Here is a 22915-nt window from a genome sequence, read left to right on the forward strand (position 1 = left end):
CAGTCCCAGAGCATACAAGTGGATAGATGAAATTCTGCAGATAGTCACTAGCCTTTAATTCTTAAGGAGGACTGAGTCTAGCTGGAAAGAAGTCCCCTCCTTCACAGATCTGGCATCTAGAGCAACTACAGCCATAGAGGGGTGGCTCTAGAGCACCTCCTTGTTACAGCAGGCTCAGTCCTGCAGAAGGACATGGCCTAGTAGTAAGTGCTCAGGATCCCTTCTGCCACAGGTTGCATTTAAGTTTTTTTGAAAAAGTCTGATGTGCCAAGCTGTTCCAGAAAGTCAGCTGCAGGCTTGAATTTTGAGACAGGCTGCTCTGGCATCTTAGAAATGTAAATGTGTGGTTTCTCTAAAGTCCTAAAGTATCTAGATAGGATCACATCCTAGCAAATGGCCCGATAATACAGCTTATCAAAAACAAAGCTGTATTGCCACGGAGATGCGTTTTTCCAGTTTTTGACCACTAGAAAGTGAAGAGCTATTGTGCAGCCCACTTCATGAAGTGTATTGCAGGAGAACATTGAACGTGCAATGAGATGTTTTACAAATGAAACAGAGGTGAGACACATGAGACCATAATGCCTCCTGGAACACCTTGGCACAAGTGAACACAGGCTTGTTCAAGCCAGTTGAAAGCAGCAGCATGAATCCCACTTAAAGGGGCAGAACTTGAGTACAATCCAACATCCTAACACACCCTAGTCCAAAAACTCCAGAAAGATCCAAAATCATTCCAGAAGAAGCTACAAAGGAATCATACACACAAGCACTGATAATTGGACAGCTAGGGTGTGTGTATCCTGTTGGATACAAGCTAGCACGACAGGAATCAGGCCAGAATCACCTTTGAGCAGTCCCATTTTTCTTCACTGGCAGTATAAGAAAGCTGATTCTCTTACTTTCATGCTCTCAATAACAATGCCAGGGCCAGACATCTATTTTTTTAGATGTTGCACAATCTTAGTAGAGCCTCCAAGAGAACAAGATATGCAGCACACTTAAGTCAATGCCAGAGACAGCTAGCACCTTTCAAATATTATAATTATTTTCAACTTACTTGCTCTTCCTGCTGAGGAACTCCGGGGAGTTGGGATTAGATGATCCATCAGACTTCAGGTCAAAGAACGTTCCTGGACTGTCCAGCACCTCTTGTATCCTCTCTGCAGTGTCCCTACTGGAATGCAAGGAACACCACCTATCCCCCAAGGTCAGGGTTCACCACTATCTATTCTAACATTTCCCAAGAAGTCACAATATAAAGCTGTATCTCCTTGACAGGAGAAGAGGAAGCAAGCGCAGCTGTGTTGAACAGGGTAGACTGCCTAGATATGACCTGTTGAGAGCTATATAGTAGAACTGGCCAATTTCATGCTTCTTTTAAATTAATATAAAAGCCTAAATTAATTTCAATATTTTTATTTAATTCTTCAGCTTGTTCTCCCACCCATCCTATTTCATTGCTCATGAGAAGCTTTATGATTGGAGCGCTAATATATTTATTGCATAAAGAAAAAAGGATTTTCTGATTAACTGAAATCAGCAAACATTCCTTTTCAGGATGGTTACAGTACTTTTATTTGTACTGGTACTTGCAAAGATACTTTTGAAAAAAGCTGTCTGTGTGAGTACCTGAACAGTGAGGTATGTTTAATTAAGGACTGGGAAACTACTACTTCTTGCCTCAGTTTTTATTTTCATGGTATGTGGTTTCAGTGGTGCAGTTTACAGAGTTCCTTCTCCGTTTTTTGGCAAGTTGATCCTATTCTTCACATCACAGTTCATCACTCTCCCATTTGTGCTAATATAACTGTTTGTAGGGCTGAAAATGATCCTGATAAAAAACAATCCTGAAAATAAAAAACCTTGAAACTTCGACAACAAAAGAACAAGCAGGATGGACTGAAACGTGGGTCACCTCTGTCACCAAAGCCTACATATCATTAAACTACAACTTCAGGGTGAAGTCACATATGATACTGTGAGTTGACTGTTGCAAAACAAAGCCTGCTGGCTTTGTAAAAAAAAGTACGCTGTTGCTGGGTGTACTTTTCCATTAGTCCTGGTACTCATCAGACTTCTCCATGAGACAACTAAAGCAGAACGATAGTTCTTCTGTTATTAATAATCTGAATCAGCTTCATGGAGGGTACAACAGCATCTGAGCCATCATAAGGAACAGGGCAGGATTATGTAGTTAAAGAGATACCATAAGAAAGTATGATATTTGCTTTTCAGTAGCAGGGAACTGTTAGATCAGGCCACCTGCTAGTGAAACTGCACCTTCAAGAATCACCCAGAATGTTTCCTAGAAAACAAGAGAAGATAAAGCTCATCATTCCTCTTATCTAAGATTAAAAATAAGCAGAAGAAAAACTAAATAAACCCAACAGCTTTCCAATTCCCTCCTAGCTAAGAGCAGTGGAAATAAAAAAAATAAATAAATTAAGTCTTCTTTTTCCCCCTTGTTGTAGGAAGCTTTTACAAATTTCTGAAATGGATAGGGAATAACGTAGTATACAAAGTAATATATTGATAGTACACGAAATAATAGATTGAGAGTTATAGCTGCATAAGGTGCAAAACTAAGGTAAGCAATGAGTAACTGTGGCTACTGTGTTGGCTTAGACTGTTAAAGGGAAGTTATCTCAGAATATTTTTCTTCTCTCAAAAAATGTTTTAAATTATTTTTATTCAAGTAAGAATATAGGTACCTCATTAAGGAAAGGTCCAACATAATAAAGAACGAAAAGAAGGTGAAATGTAATAGGCAAAAATTCTTCCTGTTGTAAAATCATTGGTTTCTACAATAAAGATGATTTTTCTCCTTTTACACTCTTTCTTTAAGCTATTTTGTGGAATTCTGGGAACTAGAAAAACTGTATACTAAGTGCAGAGCACCCCCATGGCTTTTGAGATTCTGTGTACTCTTAAAAAGGTGTTGTATAAATAGATCTGAGAGGCACATTTATTCATTTAACCAAATAATCTCTGGTAACCAGTAGACAATTTTTGAATGCTTGTAGTTCAGTCAAATACACTTAATTACTCCTTGAACCTGTATGTTATCCCTTAATGAAAATTATTTCTTAAATCATCTGAACTCTTAAATGTTGGTCATTTTGAGTTAAAACTTTAGAAAAAGAAAAACCCTCTTTTTTAATATGAACGCAAACAAATAAAAAAGCACCCCTTCCTTCCTCAAATAAAAGCCTTTCTCTTATCTGTTACCTAAAATTGGTGAATGTAGAACAGGAGAACTAGGACTCTCGGATCATACTTGCAGTTTAAGAGTGTATATGAGTGATCTGACTATATTCCTGCACTCATCTCATCCTTTCTTCCTTAAATACTATCCTCCCCATTTCCAAATGTCCCTTCTTATTCTTTTTCTTTCCATGATTCTTCCACTTATCCATTAGCTGACAGGCATTTTTCCTATTCCAGTCATTTCTATTCGGTTCTCATTCCTACCGATTCCCGTTCTGTCTTTATACGAGCTCTTTTATCTCCCTTTTCTCATCTTCTCTTGTCTTTTCTCTCTGCCTCACCTTCCCATGGCTCATACCTTTTTTCCTCCTGTATGTTCTCAATGCCAATGGCACTACTTCGTCGGCCATGGAAGCGGCTGGCTCGAGTACGTGATGGGCTCCTACCAGGCATGGCGAAAGACTAGAAAAAAAGAAAAATGTGACAAAAAATTGCAAGAGCAAGTAGACAGGAAAAGACTCTGAAGAACTGGAAAAGTGTAAGAGAGAGTTTGTTATGTGGATCCCAGATCCTCTCCTTTACTCTGGCATGCTATAGCCCTGCCCAGCTCCACCAATGCAAGAAAGAATACTTTCTGTCAGTGAGAAAGAGAAGCAAAGTCATACAGAAATGGTAAGAGACAGAGAGATATAGAAAAAAAGGGAGAACAAGACAGACAGACAGTCAGTGTGTAGAGAAAGGGGATCAGGAAGAGAGGTATCCCCATATGAAGAGAGGAGAAGAAGCATCAGAAAGAGGCAGAGAAAACTAGAAGTTAAAGGGCAGAAGGAGGCAGCAAGCACATGTCATTACTATTCTGTAGCTCTGTCGTGAAGACATGAAGAACACATACAACTAATTAAACTGCCACCAAGAAATTCCCACACTGAAAAGCTTACTCAGAGATGCTCTTTTGAGTTTGCCTATATTGACATCACTAAGGCAGAGACTACAGTCAACTGGATGCAATTCAGCCAAGATGACCATACTTTCAACATCAGGAATAGGGATACTTTCCTGGAAAATACTTGTCATGGATTTATCATGTCCACACTGATCACATATCTTTAGTATCTCTATTAAACAGTACCCATAATTACTCACTTTTTTTCTCATCCCAAAGTCTATTTATTCTGCTATTTGTTCCCAACATGCAAATTCCATTTACAGTAAACAATGTCTTGAATAAACATTGTGCAGTTATTTATATTACAGATAAAAAATTTGACTGGTGAAATTGAAAAACAAAACAGTACTAGTATCCCAACATTCTTAGCTCTTGTCATTACACAAATACTGTATAACTCCAGTCAAACCACAGTGCATGATTTTTTTTAAGTTACGACATCTTGCAGGATCTAACCCAGGATAGCAGAGATAGATGTTTGATGTAAAGTCACATTTGCCTTTCTCTTCACGGTCTGCATCAATCTCAATTCTAATTTATGGATGAACTGGGGCTGGAGACAGGCATAGACAGAACAGATAGATTGCAACACATGCTGTCTAAAACCATTTGTGAAATGGAATGAGAACCAAAAGAGGTTCACAGAAAGAAAAACTAATAGGAAAACAGAAACAAAATGTATGGTGGATCCCAAAGGTATGCTGCATTCTTTCTTACAGTCCACCCTAATACCTTACCGCAGCAATGGCCTTAGGGCCCTCGGTGATACTCTGGCTGAGGGCAAGACCAGCTGTGCTTGGACGGTTGGGCAGCAAAGCTGGCTGCTGTTTTCTCATGGATATCCCCACTGTATCCAGGCTCTGGCTGCGGCCTCTGATCACTCGCTGAACAGAAAGGAGGCAGGGAAACAGACAAGCACAGATACAAGTATAGACATGCACACAGTAGGGCAGAATGAAAAACACCACAAAAAGGGTAGAAAGCTGAAACAGAACAACACCAGTACCGTAGAAATCCTAACTCCTAGAAGGCAGCATCCTAGATATTACCAATTTCTGGTCCTAGATGATTCATGAACCTCACTGCCAGGGAAGAACTCAAGTACATTCTCCGCTTTCACCTCCCTTGTCTTACTGCAACAAATAAAGATTCCCTACTAGTATCACAACTTTCTGGATAAGACAGCATCATCTGGAACAGTCCTGACTAGTATAGGCTACAAAAATCAAAATCAAACTCCTATCCGTGATTGCATGGCTCAATCTTGCACAAACTTGAGTGTTGTTCCCAGAGAGAAAGCAGCAATATCAAAATCTGCAGTATTTTAAAAAGTCATTTTCTGAGTTTATTTAGTCTTCTCCAGCCTGCTACAAAGGCCATCTGTGTACAATGACACGCAGATCACAGCATCTGCTAGAAGTCAGAAGAGCACATTTTGGAATAATTAAAGACAGACATGGAATGGGTATGAAATTTCTGGTCAACAGGAAAGGCAACATAGGCATTGTACGTATAAATTTACACCAGACCAAAGTATCCCAGCTCTGACTAAAGCTACGCAGATATGCAAATAGACTAGTTCCAGAGTCCTTAGCAAATCTAACCAGTCCACTAGACAAAGCACAAGGTTAGCTGAAATAACGCACATTTAACAGAGGCAGCAAACAAACACAGTAGTTTGGACAGCAGTTTCTGCAGAAGGGCGCAAAAGGCACCTTCATTTTCAGTCCTAGGAGTGTACACTTCCTCAGGTATAATCATGACATGCCACAGAGCACACTCCCCAGCAGCTGTTGGATTCACTGCATCAGCTGTCGACCCAGACAGACTCTCTGACAGCAGATGCAGCTCTACAGGTATCAGGCTGCAGGGAGTCCTTGGGGCCTCTCTGTGACGCCTGGGCTGACAGTCAGCTCACGTGTAGAAGGTGGGTTGTTGATGAGTTGTGTCATCAGGCAAAGCAGTTATGGGAGGAAGCCAGTAGGCTGCATAGCAGCCATGACGACGAGCAAGAGATATACAGGGTTTTCCTGGAGACCATATGGCTCCAGAAGTCCCAACCACCCACAGCAGTTGAGTTATTGGAGGACTGTGTGCCATGTGAAAAGGTACATCATAACACAGTGGGAGAAGGCTGGAAACTGATCGCTTCTTGTAGGAGGAGAAAGACAAGATCTTACTCCTCCTTAAGACCTGCAACTGGGGAACAGTTTTAGTGCCCTTCAGGCTGAGGTGGAGTGGGAAATGGCTTTACAGGAAGCAACTGGGCCAAAACACCCTGTACTTTTGTAGGAATACCTGGAAGAAGCTGTGAGTGATAGTTGGGGATGATTTCCTGCTGCAGGGGACAGAGGCACCTATCTGCTGACCTGACCTCTTGTCTTGAGAGGTTTGCTGCCTGCCAGGGACTCAAACATGATAAATCATGGAAAGACTGCCAAGGTTTGTCCACAAATCTGACTATTACCCTCTGCTGCTCTTCCATGTGGGCACTAATGATACCAAAAGCAAATTGGAAACCATCAAACAGGATTTCAGAGCTCTGGGCATGGTGGTTAAGCATCTGGGAGCTCAGATCATTTCCTCCTCCATCCTGCCACTGAGGGGAAAAGATGGGAGGAGGAGCAGATGGATTTTCCAAGTTAACAACTGGCTGCGCGACAGGTGTTGGCAACAGGGATACAGTTTCTATGACCATGCAACCCTGTCTGAAGATCAACAGCTGACAGGGAGAGATGGGATCCACCTCAGAGCAACTGGAACATATCGAACTCTGCCTAGGGGTGGATGACGAGCGAGTGGAGAGCTTATAGGTGAGGACAAAGGGCAGGCTGACATGGGGGACACTGTTGTGGGTGTTCACTACAGGCCACCTGGTCAGGAAGAGGAAGCCGATGAGGCCTTCTACAGACAGCTGGAAATAGCCTCATGATCATAGGCCCTCATTCTCATGGGGGGCTTCAACCGCCCTGATAGCTGCTGGAAAGACAGCACAGCTAGGCACAAATACTCCAAGAGGCTCCTGCAGAGCATCAATGATAACTTTTTGAAACAGGAGGTGGAGGAGCCTATGAGGTGGGGTGTCCTGCTGGACCTTCTCCTGACCAAGAAAGAAGGACTGTTTGGAAATGTGAAGGTTTGGGACAGCCTTGGCTGCAGTGAACATGAGATGGTGAAGTTCAGGATCTTGCATGCAGAAAGCAGGGCAATAAGTAGGATCGCAACCCTGGATTTCAGGAGAGCAGACTTTGGCCTCTTCAGGGAACTACTTGGAGGAATCCCATGGGTTAGGGGCCTACAAGGAAGAGGGTCCAAGAGAGCTGGTTAATATCCAAGGATCACTTCATCCAAGCTCCAGAGCAGTGCATCCCAAGGAGAAAGAACTCCAGCAAAGGGGGCAGGAGACCTGCATGGACGAACAAGGAGCTCCTGGCAAAACTCAGACAAAAAAAGAAAGTTCACAGAATGTGGAAGAGGGGACAGGTTACCTGGGAGGAACATAAGAACGTTGTCAGAGTATGCGACAACAGAGTATGCAGAGCAAGAGGAAGATTAGGGAAAATTTGGGCCCACTGCTGAATGGGGTGGGAGCCCTGGTAATGAAGGATCCAAAGAAGGAGGAGTTACTGAATGCCTTCTTTGCTTCAATCTTTGCTGCTAAGACTAGTCCACAGTATCCCAGAGCCTGGAGATGAGAGAGAAAGTCTGGAGAAAGGAGGAGATTCCCTTGGTCAAGGGGGATCGGGTTAATGATCTTTTGGGCATATCTGGGCCCTGATAGGATGCACCCATGAGTGCTGAGGGAGATGGTGGATATTGTTGCTAGGCCACTCTCCATCATCTGTGAAAGGTCATGCAGAAAAGGAGAGGTGCCTGAAGACTGGAAGGAAGCCAGTGTCACTCCAGTCTTCAAAAAGGGCAAGAAGGAGGACCCAGGGTACTACAGGCTGGTCAGCCTCACCTCCATCCCTGGAAAGAAAATGGAGCAGCTCATCCTAAATGTCATCTCCAAGCATATGGAGGAGAAGAAGGTGATCAGGAGTAGTCAGCATGCATTCACCAAGGGGAAATCCTGCTTAACCAATCTGATAGCCTTCTGTGATGGAATGACTCGCTGGGTAGATGAGGGGAGAGCAGTGGCTGTTGTCTCCCTTGACTTCAGCAAAGCTTTTGGCACTGTCTCCCATAACATTCTTAGAGGTAAGCACTTGGAGGAAGTGCAGGCTAGAGGAGTGGACTATGAGGTGGATTGAGAACTAGCTGAAAGGCAGAGCTCTGAGGGTTGTGCTCAGTGGCACAGAGTCCAGTTGGAGGCCTGTAGGTAGTGCTGTCCCCCAGGGGTCGGGACTGGGTCCCATCCTGTTCAAATTACTCATCAGTGACCTGGATGAGGGGACAGAGTGCCTTCTCAGCAAGTTTGCTGATGATACCAAGCTGAGAAGAGTGGCTGGTACAGTTGAGGGCTGTGCTGCCATTCAGAGGGACCTGGACAGGCTGGAGAGTTAGGCAGAGAGGAACCTCATGAGGTTCAACAGAGGCAGGTGCAGGGTCATGCATCTAGAGAGAAATAACACCATGCACCAGTACAGATTGGGTGTCGACCTGCTGGAAAGCCACTCTGCGCAGAAGGACCTAGGAGTTAACCACGAGCCAGCAACGTGCCCTTGTTACCAAGGAGGCCAAAGGTATCCTGGAGTGCACTAGGAAGAATGTTGCTAGCAGGTTGAGGGAGCTGATTGTCCACCTCTCCTCAGCCCTAGTGAGGAGGGCTACAAATACCTCAAGGGAAGCTCTGAAGGGAATGGGGTCAGACTCTTTTCAGTGGTGCCACGAGACAGGACAAGAGGCAACGGGCACAAACTGAGGTACAGGAAGTTCCACCTGAATATGAGGAAGAACTTCTTTACTGTGAGAGTGACAGAGCACTGGAACTGGTTGCCCAGACAGGTTGTGTAGTCTCTTTCTCTGGAGATACTCAAAACCTGCCTGGACGTGATCCTGTCTAACATGCTCTAGGTGACCCTGCTTGAGCAGAGAGGTTGGATTAGATGATCTCCAGAGGTCCCTTCCAACCTCAACCATTCTGTGATCATATTAAGACTCTGTACAGACAGATAACATGTTATACAAAAGAAACACAGAGATAGAACTGGGAACAGAAACTAGTCAGGCAATTGATGTAAGATCCTTCCTATCTAATCAGTTCAAAACTCATTTGCCTGCTTATGCACAAACTCCATCTTCTCACATCATATTACATTTGACTAAGTTCTGTCATCTAATCCTAATTTAAAAATATTCTCTAAACTAAATAATGAGAAATTAACTCTGTTTTTCAGAAGGAAAGCAAAATATCACAGTTTTCTAGACAGTATACTCCTATGTTTTACAAATAATCATTAGATGTAATTCTCGTAACTCCCAGTCATAAGGAATGAACTGAAAGAGATCTGCTGCTTCCTACTAGTTTTTACAATTCCTCTTGCAAGCAACCCACTCTTTTTTCTGTACATTAGTGAGTGAAACTCCACCTGATACTAGATACCAGCATGAAACAAAGAGTTTGATCCTTAGGGACAGTATGAGATGTTACACTGGACCAAGCTGTAACTCTTCAGAGATCAGAATAGGAATGTCTTTTCTTGAAGGATATGGTAAAGAACAAGGTGCTCTAAAGAAAGGCTGCTGTAGGGAAAGATGTCTTTTCTGTCTCACCCTAAGAATAGCTGCTTAGCAGGGTCAATATTCCTTGAAGGGACATACAGTGCGAGCAGCTGGCTAAGAAACTGCCACAATCCACCATCGCTCACCTTGAAATTCTCAAAGAAACCTCCACTGCCATTCTCCATCTTGTCATCCTCCCCTATGGGCAAGCCCATCATACTGCGGCTGCGAAGCTGCAGCTCCTCAAAAAGGCTCTCCAAGAGGGCACTCCGGGTTCTCTCCTGCACCAAGAGTGGAAATAAAAAAAAACAGCTACTGTTTTGGGATTGGGGTTTTTTTTTATGCTGTTTTCCCAATGTCTCGCATCTTCCCTTAAAAAAATAAATTAATTTAGACAATATGAAGTAGCTTCAGTTTTGTAGTTATAGTAATACTCAGTCCTTTTAAATTCTCTCTAATCAAGACATTTTTACAAGGCATAAAGGCCATAAAAGTTTTTTTAAAGATATGGAAACTGAGGCATAGGTTGAGGGCAGTTTTTTACAAGATCATCCATAAAGCAAGCAGCAGAGTTTGGAAGAAAATTTTGGTACCTTGAACCAAAGTAAATGGTATCAGTACACTCCCTCTAACAACACTGACTCTCACACTAATACACAATTACCTCCAGCAATATGTACAAATCACACTCCCACTCTTATTAAGGATTAAATCTTTACATTAGAATGTACCTGTTCATATCACGTCTGCTGTAAAATACTCATGCTGCTGTGCTGAGCACAACTACATTTAATCTTCCTTTCTTAAGAAACTCGAAAGAAGAAAGTAAAAAATGATACCCTACATTCTTAATTAAAGTTATACTCTATGTTCTTAATCTGGCAGTAGCATAGCTTTATCATTTTTAATATGAACAAACAGGCAACAAACCCACCTCTAATTTAGCAAATTTTTCTGATCGGTAGCAGCTATACTCAGCATTGATGAGCTTGGCCAGAAGGAATTCACGAAACTTCGCACTCTACAAGATAAGATGAAGGCTAGACTGGAGATGAAGACCAGACTGGAGATGAAGACCATAACATAGATCTCAGATGTGAAGAGCTCTGCCTTACTACTCTTTAGATCTCCAAAGTCATCTAGCCAGACTGAAAACAGTGATTCAGAATAAAAGTAATAAAAATAAATATTTATATAAAATATATAAAAATATAAACTAAAACATATATAAAAATAATAATGTAAAATGTATAAAATATATAGAGGTAAATAAATTTATATGATATACATATACCATATATATTCATATATATTTTTGCCATCTAACACCAGACCAGAGAAACAAACCTTTCTAAATATGGCTGGATTTGGAAGAGAGGGCCCAAAGAAGGGGACATCATCTCGGGCTGTGACTGAAACCTGAAAAAATATAAGAAAAAAATAAATCAGTGCCATAACATAAGTGAGACTTTCAAAGCTTCCCATAGCAATAAGAACTGGAAAGTACCTTGTCTTAGTCAAAAAATGTTGTTCATTTTTGATTCTAAAAGACTACATCTCAAAAATAACAGGTTAAAACAGTAAAGCAAAAAAAAGGCAGTGGCTGAGGGGAAAGGAGCAGCTGAACTCACAGCAGAAAAGAAGAAAGTTAATACTAAAAAGAATAAATTAGATAAAAAAGAGTAAAACCAGAAAATTAATAAAAGGTAGGAAGGCCTCCAAAGGAGAATTCATTAAAAAACAGTTTTTAATTGAAAATCAAAATCCTGTTTATTTGCACAGGAAAATGAAAGGAGCTAAGGGATGTTTAATACATTCCACCCTATATCTCCTATATGAGCACTCCTCCAGCTCCAAGTGGTAGTAACGCAGACAGTCAGAGTGTGAACATCATCAGAAGAAAAAGAAGAAAAACAGAGCCTTCACCTATACTGTATGGAGATAAGAAAATACCAGACAGAATAAAATCCATCATCCTCTACATGACTTTTTTGTCAAAACCTTGCCATTTTGCAAAAAGACTTCAATCTATTATGGTACTTCTGACCCTTCCTGAATCATTTACATATTTGACAAAGACAATGCAATTAGAAATACAGTATGATATCCACTGTAGATACCCAAAGAATATCTAATATGCTATCCATTATCTGTTCCTGGTCTCAGTAAATGGATGTGCTGACTTAGCTCTCAAGAATTCAGTTAGCTAAATGTGCACACTGTAATAGCAACAAAACCTAGCCAAGCCAATTAAGCTAACCAGTATATTGAGAATAAAAAAAGTAGATGATTCTATTTGGTCTGCAATATTTATCTCCACTAGAAGAAAGAAGAAGCTTCTGTCACTGAGGCTGTATTGACTTTTTATTTTTTGTGTGTGTGTGTGTGTCTGTGTGTGTGTGTGACAGAGACTCCTCACTGGAAACATACTCTATGCTGAAAGCAGTTCAGTGAGAACATCTCTCTGAACTAGATGTGTTAAGCAGACAAAGTCTTTTTGTCTTTCCCAGTAAGAGATAAACACTTCAGTGTTTTTCATTTTTTTTAATATGTTCCTACCTGACACATTCATGCCAAAAAAATAACCGTAATGAACTACTGGACATCATCAGGGTCCAGTAGCACTCTCAGTCCAGTGCATAGCCTATCTAGATTTCTGTACAGCTCTTCAGAGCATATACCTTTAAGTGGATGCAGCTATGTTACTCGACACAGAGAGCACCTAGAGTGTTTCACAGTTACAATTTTATCTTTGTGTTTGAGATGAAGCAATACCATTCTCTGCCATTTCATGCAATAGGGAACAGTGTCAAAGCAGTTTAACAGAGACTTCTTCAGAATAACACTGGAAATGTTCCAGAGCCAGAGGTATGGGTTTAATGGGGGAAAGAAGGAAAGAAGTCTTCGACTTTGTTCAAATTTCTCACATTGTAGGTAAGCTCCTCTAATTACAAGGTCTCCCTCTCTTTCCCAACAGATATTCACCAGTTAAAATCCTGTACCACACTTCTAATTTTCTGATTGCAAGAATTGATTCAAAATAATAAATACCATGAATATATCAATCTAACCATTGAACATCTAAGCTTAAAAACATGGAAAAGATGGGTAGGAAAAAAATCTTCCCAAACTGAAATCTCATCTGTACCAGAATGCTCTTAAGGCAGAATTAGTTCCCAAGCTCTAAAGGCTTGGGAAAAGCCTTTAGAGAAAACTCTGTATTGGTGCCAGCATCACAGTTGGGATTATTTCTTTTTTTATGAAATGATATAGGAAATCCTATTACAGTGAGGAAAACAATGCCATTGCAGATAGGCAAAGAGGAGACCAATAGTAGGAAGGGATAAGATAAAGGACAAGCTTCCCCAGCTCCTACTCTTTTAATAAAAGAAATCCACTGAATTTCTGCGCCCTACAAAATGGACTGTGAGAGAAGTCAAACCCCATGACCCTGATCATGATAATGCTATTACGTTGCTATAGACCTGGCTGCCAATAGTACAGGAACACTTGCAACTGGTAGTTTCACCTCCAGCACCCTATTTGGTGGAAGATGTGATAGGATCCTGTTCTAAATTTGCATATTCTTGGCATTCCATAGATCTAAAAGGTAGGACTCTCTACTCTTTATCATCACCAAAATAGAATTACCACACAATGTAAGACATAGGATTTTACTGCATTTTCTGCTTGCAGTCCAACCACTGTGCTTGAACTAGGTTTTTTTAAAGAAAGTATTCCATCTTGATTAAAATGGAAAATCCACCACAAAATCAAATTTTTAAACTTTCTGCTGTCTCAGGATGGTTGAAAGCTGAGTATAAAGCTATATAGATATTCATATAGTGTCCCGTGACAAAGAAAAAGCTATGGAAAGAGGCTGCAGACAGGAAACCTATGTTCTGTTAGGATTCCCTTCCAGTGGGGAGCCTTAACATGTAGCACATCCCTGCCAGATAGGCATGTGAAATAATCAGTTGAAGCTGGTTAGTTCCCACAGATCAGGTCAACCAGCTGTATTTGCCATGTGTAGTCTTAGGATGGGAAAGCTCTCAACACTGTGCTGTACAGCATGAACAATGCAGACATGACTGTCAGAAAGTGTCACTCACGTCAACTGAACAAGTTTCATTCAACATATAAAATACAAGCAAGACATATTCCTGAATCATTTGCTACTTATGTTCTTTGATATAAACACAATTTTTTAATCTAAATTTATCCGACTTGAATTCCCAAGCCTCAAGCTTTTGACATTTGTCAGCTATTTTGAAAAGCATACAAGTACATTCTAGTTTCACATGTAGATACTTACAGCTTGATCAAATCATTCTTTGACTTTCTCTATGCTAGGCCATAAGCAGTCCTGCATTCCCTTCAGTAAAATATCTGTCCTCCAAAATTTTAATCATTCTGAGCCTCACCTCTTAGCCTTCTTCAGCTTACCAATACCTTTACGAAATCCGAATACTCATCAAACATGAACACAGACTAAATAGTAGCAATTACACAAAACAGAGGACCTCTGCAAACCTAGAGAATAAAGAAAATAGCAGGAAGGAGATTCCTCATCAGAGATCAAAGAGTGAGTGAAGAGGAAGAAAAGTTGCTGGCAGCCACTATGTGGCTATGTTTATTGATAACAGATTTAATCTCACATATAATGTTCACTTTCACTGATAACGTTGATAACATTGACTGACATAGGAAGCAAAGCTGTTGGGATTACGGTTGGTTGAACTTGTACCTCTCCCAAAGGCTCAAGAACAGATTTCCACTTCAAGGATCAGTACTACTAAATCATCATTATTGGCGCCATTTACCTTGTAGAGAGTTTCCCCACTGGTACTGTGACTGAGCTGAATTACCACATAAGCATGTAAGAAATTAGAAGCAATCATATCAGGAACAAAAGGTGTGTTTTCATCCTGGAAGATGATGGCTACAATGTCATTCCCAATGTGACGCTTCCGCTGAAGCTGGAGAGAAAAAAAAAATAAAATGGGGATGAAGGGGAAAAAAAGCAGAACAGTAAGACAGGGCCTCCCTCCTCAAACATCTGTCTAGTATCTCCAGCCCATCCCATCTCCTCAATCAAAACTCTCATCTCTTCTTTTACCATTATTCCAGTTATAATTCCCAATATTTAAGCAGTCAAGCATTCTCCCCCTAACTAGCCCCTCATCAAATACCCCTCTCATCCACCCTGTTGAATTCCTCAGCTCTCCTTACAATACCTGCTGAGAATCTCCCTCAGTGAAAGGCAGCTTTGTAGACACATGAAACATGATCTCCTTGCCCCGGAAATTTGTATAGACCGATTCAGTGCCTGTTTGACCCCTAGTGACATCCAAGCCTCCCCGGAACCTGAATAAATCAATACCATGTGATAGGTTGGGCAGGACAGAGGTGAGAGAAATAAGAATGTGGAGAGAAGAAAGAAGATATCAGAAACACTAGCTCATATATCAATATTATCAAAGGTAATTTTTAAGAAATCAGTGATAGAGGGGCACCACATCTTCCCAAAATGAATGCACTGACTGAAGCTGCACTATGTTTCTGCTGATGAACTCCCTTGCTTACTAAAAACCGCAAAGTTAAACTAGGACTCCTTAGAGGAATTCCTTTCTTTGGCATTCTCGTGAGAAACAAAATTTGTATTTGAGAAATACAGCGTAAGAGAGAAATATAGATTGCCATACAGAAACAGACCAAAACTATGCACTGGTATTGTGAAACACAGTAACATTCACACAATGAAAATAAAATTCTTTGCTGATGCTGTGGGCCAGACTGAGATCCTATCAGACCTGTAAATGAAAACTACTAGCAGAGGTCTGAACTTCAACTGGCTCACAGAAAGGATGGTAGACCAAAGCATTCTGGGCTCCTGCACCTACACTGGGATTCCCAGAACACAGTACTTTCATGACAGTAGTGCTTTAACAGAGTTGCTCATTCAGAGATGAAGCCTCATAAGCAGTGTTCCCTAACTCATACTGACTTTTGAACTGTGCTGGTTACACACCCACGGAAATCTTGCAGCTGAATCCTGTCACCAAGGAAATCCAGGAACTCCAAGAAGCCTAGACTCTCTTCTGTGTTACTGAAGACTTCTTCTTCAGTTGTCTTCAAAAGGAAAGGAAAAGCAATACACAAACAGTACAAAGAATAGATAATGATTTCTACACAGTCCCAACAGCTTTGAGACCCTACACAAAGAAAATAATAAACGTAAGGCAAGCTTGTATCCTTTCTTTTTATGGAGCCTGTATTTTCCCCAGGATAACAGAGCTTGTTATCATGTCTAAGTTAAGCGACTGACTGTTTTGCCTCAAGTACCTCGGGATCTGGAGTAAAGAAGAAGATTACCTGTCCAGGTTTCTGGTAGATGACCCCAAATTTGAAGTTATTACTTATGACATGTTCATCAAATGCCACAATAAGCTGTGAAGCCTTAGGGAATGAAAGGGGGAAAAATGCAAATTATGAATTAATCTCATCAGCCAGCCCTTGGTGGTAAAGGGACATACAGACATAACAGCACATTATACCTTAGGATAGAGGACAGGAAAGAATCGTTCAACATTCACATCCTCACACAGTAGCTGCCGAGAAGAGAGGAAGAGAGAAGTTTTATCAAAGTGTGCTCTTGTCTGTTGCAGTCATGAGTATGGGGACATTGTTTAACAATTATTTGACAGGAGTCCTTTCAGGAGACAATTCTAAAGTAAAATTAGAAGAAGAGAAGAGAAGCTAAACAGAAGTATAAAAGGGAAATATTTGTCAGTACTGGTGGAGAATAGTAAAAAAGACAGAAATGGAAGGACACAGGTGTGACAATAGCTTGAAGGATAAAGGTTGGGAGAGGCAGAGACAGACTCATGCTGTAAGAGTGAACAGGAAAGCACAGATCTCACCTTTGCCATTTGGACAGCATTGGGAAACTCATTCAGACAGGAAATGGGGATGAGATCATGCCTGGTGCCAGTCCGAGTCCTGACACAAAACAAAAAAGAGGTTAGCGCAAACGTTGGAGGAGACCTAAGTAACTCTAGCTCTTTAAAGAAACACCTATCCTCAAAGCAACTAATTCCAGAGGATTAATTTTAAACCTAACATTTAAAACACTAAAAGGGGGAAGCATTTATGCTTCTTATTGCTCAAGATTAAAGAAATGCTTAGTCTATTGCTCCTTTGCCTTTGTGCTTTAATAAACATTTTGCACTTCTATTTTTTATATAAATCTGAATGTTGAAATACGATTAATGGATACAGTATTATGATGGATACACAAGACCATACAATGAGGGTTTGCAGTACTGCTAAAAGGTCTGGTAGATACAGCCTAGGTCAGTGTGTGTAAACAGGGAAGTAGAAACTGGTGTAGCGCTTTCCCAGAAAACTGATGGAGGAGTTTCCTTTCTCTATCCCTATATTAAAGGAGAGATCTGTTTCTAGAGGAAAAGATATATTTGGCTGTCATAGTCATCTTCCATCTATATAAACAAGCAATTGGAAGGGTGTCACATATAATAGGGTATTTTATCAATTTAATTAACATAATCAATACAGAAATTGTCTGGTGAAGAACAAGCGGGTATAAGATTTCTGGGCTCAAACTTCCCCTGGCATAGCTCACAGGCAGGCTGTCTGTGGGGTTTGTTTCTTTTTGATTTTTTTTTTAGAAGATTATTCTCTGCCTGGCACTCTTCTCTATCGACAATAGAGGAAAAACATCAGTGACTCTCTTGCAGCTGACTCCTACACAACCAAAAGTTTTCTGCTAATACTCGATGAGAGATTTAAGTAGCATAATTGCCTACTGGAAGTGCATCCAGCCAACAGGGTGCTAAAAAGCTTTTCTACAACATGCCTATACAAGACCATCTCTGCTCTTCCTGTAGTTTATTCAGCATCTCTCTCTGGGTAATGTCCCTCTGTGAAATAACCCCAAAGGTTATGGTATTCTGTAAACTGTCTTGGAAAGCTAATGAATGTTCCAGCTCATTGTCAGGTGAGCCTTCTTTTCGAGAACAAAGTATAAAGTTCAAAGTTAGGCCTGAGTTAGGCTGCCCTCTACTAGGGAATGTATCTTCTCCTCCTAGACAGTACTCACATGTCTCTAAGTTAACCAAATGAAGATAATTTAGGGTTTTTTTGAGGGAAGAGTACATATTTTTCTCACAGGAACTCTGAAGATGTGCCTGAAAACACCACTTCAGCTTCCTGAAGGGAACTGCTGAGAGATGCTCAGAATAGAAGGCAAGAAAAGAAAGCTTAAAGGTTATTTTGCAGTCTTCCCAAGGATAAAGACATTAGATCATGTAATTCACACTCATATCTATGGGAAGCGAGTTACTGGCAAGATGAGAGAGATAGCACAGTACCAAACACTTCAACAAAAGACATTGTTACCTCAGCAACAGTCGTAGGTTTTCCTGTTTCTCAATCTGTTCGTATTTCACAGAAAGTAACAGGTAGCCCAAGGATGTATCACTGGAGTAAAAGTTCTGGTGCTCCTGAAAATAGGAAGTCAAAATAGATTATTCTGAACATGCTTCCCAGAGAAGTTTACCAGATTTTTTGCATATTTTGCATATAAACTATCATTTAAATCTTTTAAGGGGCACTAGTACATGTCAATTTTTGGTCTCCAAACCAGGAAATAGAATAGAATGAGATTGGTATTGTACTTCTGAGTTACCAATGATGAGATATGGGGGTAAGAGTCCTTCTCAGTAAAGTAAAAGTCCAGCAACCAAACAAATCAACAAAATCTTGAAAGCAAAATCATCTCAGCTGCACTACAATAGACAGAATTATCAGTGCCTTCTTATGCCTTGGAACCATGAAAATCCAAAGAAAGCCATATTGCAATCTGCAGACAATACAATCAGGAATGTATCCACAGAGATCCTCAGCACAGAACAGAAAATAAAGGCTTTCTTTTGGTATCTTTTGCAGAGAAATCTTGAATGTTCCAAATCCCAGATGATGTACCTCAAGATATCTAGCTGGATTTCTCACTTGCTCTTCTGTCAGAAAAGAAACCCTGCCCACTCATTGAGATGTTAAAAACTCCTAGGGGATATACTGCACACACCTTAGTAAGCAACTTGATTCCCAAATTCCATTCGTAAACTATTTCATAGAGAAGAGTATCAAATGGCATCTTATTTGCTGATATACTTCCTAATGGTAGTGTTGTCTATCATCTGTTGACTTGAAAAGTATAATCAAAATAGTCCGCATATATCTCATATTGCTTAGATTCTGTTCTGATGCACACCAGTGGTTTTATGCTGTATAGCTGTAGGAATGAGCTTTACATCACTCTGATCAGTACATCTGATTCTTGTTTGTCACATATATTTATTAGTATCCCTGGAGTAATGCTTAGAAGAAATACACTCTAGTATACCTGAAGCCATACTTGGGAGAAAGAAACCATCTTCTCTGCCTTTGTGGCTTCCTTTGCTTTCAACTGTTCTTCCCTTGTACAGGTGGGTTCAGTCACTACCATTGACTTGTGTGACAGATCACATGGATTTCTGTGATTTAGATGCTGCAGCTAGGATCAGTTTGCACGTTTGCTGCTCTATACTTACACCTTGTCTTTTTCAGTACCCACTTCTTGAACCTATTTCAGCAGAAGATAGACTATACTAGCACTGGAACCATAAAACTTTTTCCCTGTAAGTCAGTAGCAGCGAGGATCTTGGTGTCTTTTTTCTATATTGAAGAGGAAAAGAGGACAATGATATCTCTAATACTTACAAGTGTTCAATAGCTTCACCTTTACATCCAAGTTCAGGGTAGTGACTGAAGTCTTAGTTATTCCTTTTCTTTACCAAATAAAGGATTGTTTTATTTCTCTTGATTTCAAAATACCTACTTCCATGTAGATACCAGAGTGTTCCACTAGTCCTATCACAGTTTCACAGCAGGTCAGAAGTACTACTAATTCAAAAATTTGCTTAGATTTTTCCACATCCAAAAGAGATTTTACCGATAAGTTGGGAGAGCTTGTGAGACACCCAAGACACAACAGATATTCTACTATATTTTTTAGGCAAAAAGGTGAGGAATGAATTATTAGAAGGCAAGTGTCTGCCTACTGCACAATGGCTCTTTCTGATCAAATGACACAATGCTCCCATTCAGTCCTTAATTAATTGTGTCCAGAGTATTCCTTTCACAGTTCATGCAATTCTGACTGTGCAACTGGGCACTCAGCTTACTGCCCCAGTGCACACCACTTCCATGTCATGTGCAAGCATGCATGTATGCTACCTATGATGCTTCCTCTGCATCTTGTAGAAAGCTACAAAAGCTGTGGAATTCATAAGTGCAAGGAGCAAAAAAAGAGTGTGCTCAATTACCAGGTTAAAGTCTGAAAACAAAGAAGCCCATAAACCAACGCTATCCATACGCTAAAGGAGATGCCTAAGACAGGCTCCATCATGAAAAGAGAAAAGGCAGAACTGTAAGGAGGTAAAAAGGAATAGGAGCCAAAGTCTTAGCTGCAGCTGAATGTCACACTGAGCTGCAAATACCAGAAAACAGAATGCCACACAATGAGACTTCTGAAAAGATTGCAGCAGGTCTGACTTACTGGGATCCCAGATGCTCAGGAGACTGAGTTATATCAGATCTGCAGCTGGCCATAGCCAGACAGAGCTGCAGAAAGGGGTGCAATCTTTATCTGGGGACCAGACACCAGTATTAATGGAAGTCTTAAAATAATCGATTTTTTTTTCACCTTTCAAGCTACTCTGGCTGCCTAGGTTTATCCTGAATGTAAGCCTGGGTTATAAACTGAGATCTGTGTAATTTTAAATATGAAAAAACCTGTAATTTCCTCCTTATGACTTTTTTTCCTCTGTGAAAACACATAGGGAGCAAAAGGCAAAGTTCTTCAACATACAACAGCATTTATCTCTGTCTGTCAGTGTTAAACAGAGATGAACCATCAAAAAGCTAAATAGTTTATATGGAAGATTGTAACTCAATGGTGACAAGATACCCTGAAGCCAAGATGACAATGTTGGTCAGAGTCATAAAAACAGTTTGTGCAACACCTAAGGTAGTCTGAAACAGTTCTGGATGTCAAATGGGATCTGTTAAAAGCAACTAAACATCTTTCATGAGGCCAAGAGAAACAATTGAGAAACAAGGCCAAGCTGAAACTGACATTTCGCTTGCAAAGTTATAAATTTATTAAGGTATCAGTCATATTCTCAGCTGCTTGTTTTTGTTGATGAAATAGAATTGTTTTGACTACACAGTAGGAGCAACTGCACTAGGGATGAACAAATTAAGACAAAAGTAAAGGAAGTCTGCCCCCTGGAACCTGGTAAGCTTCATCATTTCTTTTGACAATAGGAGCATATTAAGCCACAGAACATCAAAAGATCTTTATAGGATTCAAAATGAGTTCATTAGCCCATTCTCTTCCTTCAAGAGATCTAAACCGCCCCCCCCCCCCAAAAAAAAAAAAAAAAAAAAAAAAAAAACTTGGAGAAAACTTGGTAACCTTTGGTCGTCTGGTAGGTGACCAAATGATTATGTGAAGTTGAACAGGAAGACAAATACACTGGAACCTCCATATCAACAGTGGTAGATATCTAATAAACTTACAGTAATGGTTAGACAGCATCATTATTCCAGCAAGTTGTCACACTGTAAGGGTGTAAGGTGTGGTTTGCCAGTCAAATAACAAGTACCTAGAAACTGGCAAGTGCACATTGCACATTGCTGGCAAGTGCAGAACATACAACCACTAAGGCAGGGCTGGTACCAAAATAACACCTGATAAGGTTGTATCTGTTCAGGCCTTCCCTGCATCTCTGCTTGGAGAAAACTGAAAAAAAAAAGAATCTTGTGCTGATGTCAGCTTGTTATGACACGAAAACAGTAACAAGCTCCTAAACACATGCATTTGCATGCCAGAAAGAAATGATCCTAAATATGAGAAGCCCTGCAGTCTTGGCAGGTCAGAGAACATGTTTACTAGAAGTATAGACCAGCAGTAATGACAAGAAGTTACAGAAACCTTAAAATAGCAAAGGATATCTTTAAAATTACACCTATTCAATAAAGATGCCCTTTGAGTGCTTCCGTATATCCAGTAGTTTCCACCTTTTTCTCCTAGGTTAAGCGAGAATTTCCCACTAATAATTTAAGATGGAGTTTCTTGCCATTATTTTATTGGGCAGTTTTAATCTGAGTTAGTTCCCCAATACAGTTCACAGCATTGCAGCACTACTTTCAACTAGCTCAAAGAAAGCACAGCATAATGGAGAAATACATGACCACTTGTAAATTTAAGGCAGGAATGTCTTCCTTCACCAACTGTGCCAGCTTAAAGTGTTTATGAAACTGCATCCTAAGATTCTTAGACTGGCATTTCCATTGTGTACCATTACTAAAATTTTTCCTGCTTCAGGCTACCTCTCTCTACTATAGCCTTCAGAAGACAACTTACACAGTTAGTATTTTCTGCAGTATAACACATAAGCTGTTACAGTCATCTTCTTACAAGTAAAATGATTCTTACTGCGTAATCATCATATAACCAAACACAGACCATGAAACAGAAAAAAGGAACTGAGTTACAACTTCTATGTCTTAGCATTTTTTGTTTGTTTGTTTTGCACAGTCTGCTGTAAGAAGTTCTGTAAAAAAGGTCAAAAGAATTGTCTGGGTTTCAGTGATTCAGCATATGCATACCCACAACAAAAGTATGCATACAGACTACGGTTTTAATTTTGTAATACCAGCCATACTCTAATCTCTCCAGTCACTTAAAGGATATTTTTTAAACAACTGGCTGTGCCTCTCCCATCATATCGTCTTTATGGGCTCTTTTCTCAGACTAAAAAATGACCATAGTTATTCAGAACATGCAATAGCGCTTTTTTTTACCTTTCTGAAATAACCTTCCCAAGTTTTCAGCAAGAAGGGAACTCAGGCCATAGAGCATCAGAATCACTATGAAGTGAAGAAATAATTTCCTTGTAGAAAAGCTGGGAACTCTTTCCTTACCTAAGCCTTTCAGCCATGCATACTGCCATATTTACATAAACA

The 22915-nt window shown here is 40.3% G+C and overlaps 1 protein-coding gene across 1 annotated transcript in view; it reads right to left on the reverse strand.

Moving 5' to 3' along the window:
• Window positions 1-867: 867 nt before the first annotated feature.
• LOC134150221 (rap1 GTPase-activating protein 1-like) overlaps window positions 868-22915 on the reverse strand; it is a 35501-nt gene continuing 13453 nt past the window's right edge. Inside the window, exons 6-18 of the mRNA XM_062593946.1 lie at window positions 18242-18345; window positions 16744-16822; window positions 16378-16431; window positions 16196-16279; window positions 15852-15952; window positions 15058-15187; window positions 14644-14799; window positions 11168-11239; window positions 10755-10841; window positions 9967-10101; window positions 4894-5040; window positions 3569-3672; window positions 868-1177 (exon numbers count right to left, since the gene is read on the reverse strand). Of these exons, the coding sequence (XP_062449930.1) occupies window positions 1057-1177; window positions 3569-3672; window positions 4894-5040; window positions 9967-10101; window positions 10755-10841; window positions 11168-11239; window positions 14644-14799; window positions 15058-15187; window positions 15852-15952; window positions 16196-16279; window positions 16378-16431; window positions 16744-16822; window positions 18242-18345 (1374 nt within the window). The 3' untranslated portion in view covers window positions 868-1056. The remainder of the gene's footprint in view (window positions 1178-3568; window positions 3673-4893; window positions 5041-9966; window positions 10102-10754; window positions 10842-11167; window positions 11240-14643; window positions 14800-15057; window positions 15188-15851; window positions 15953-16195; window positions 16280-16377; window positions 16432-16743; window positions 16823-18241; window positions 18346-22915) is intronic.

This window comes from Rhea pennata, chromosome 1 (assembly GCF_028389875.1).
Source record: "Rhea pennata isolate bPtePen1 chromosome 1, bPtePen1.pri, whole genome shotgun sequence".
NCBI classification, from domain to species: Eukaryota; Metazoa; Chordata; class Aves; order Rheiformes; family Rheidae; genus Rhea; species Rhea pennata.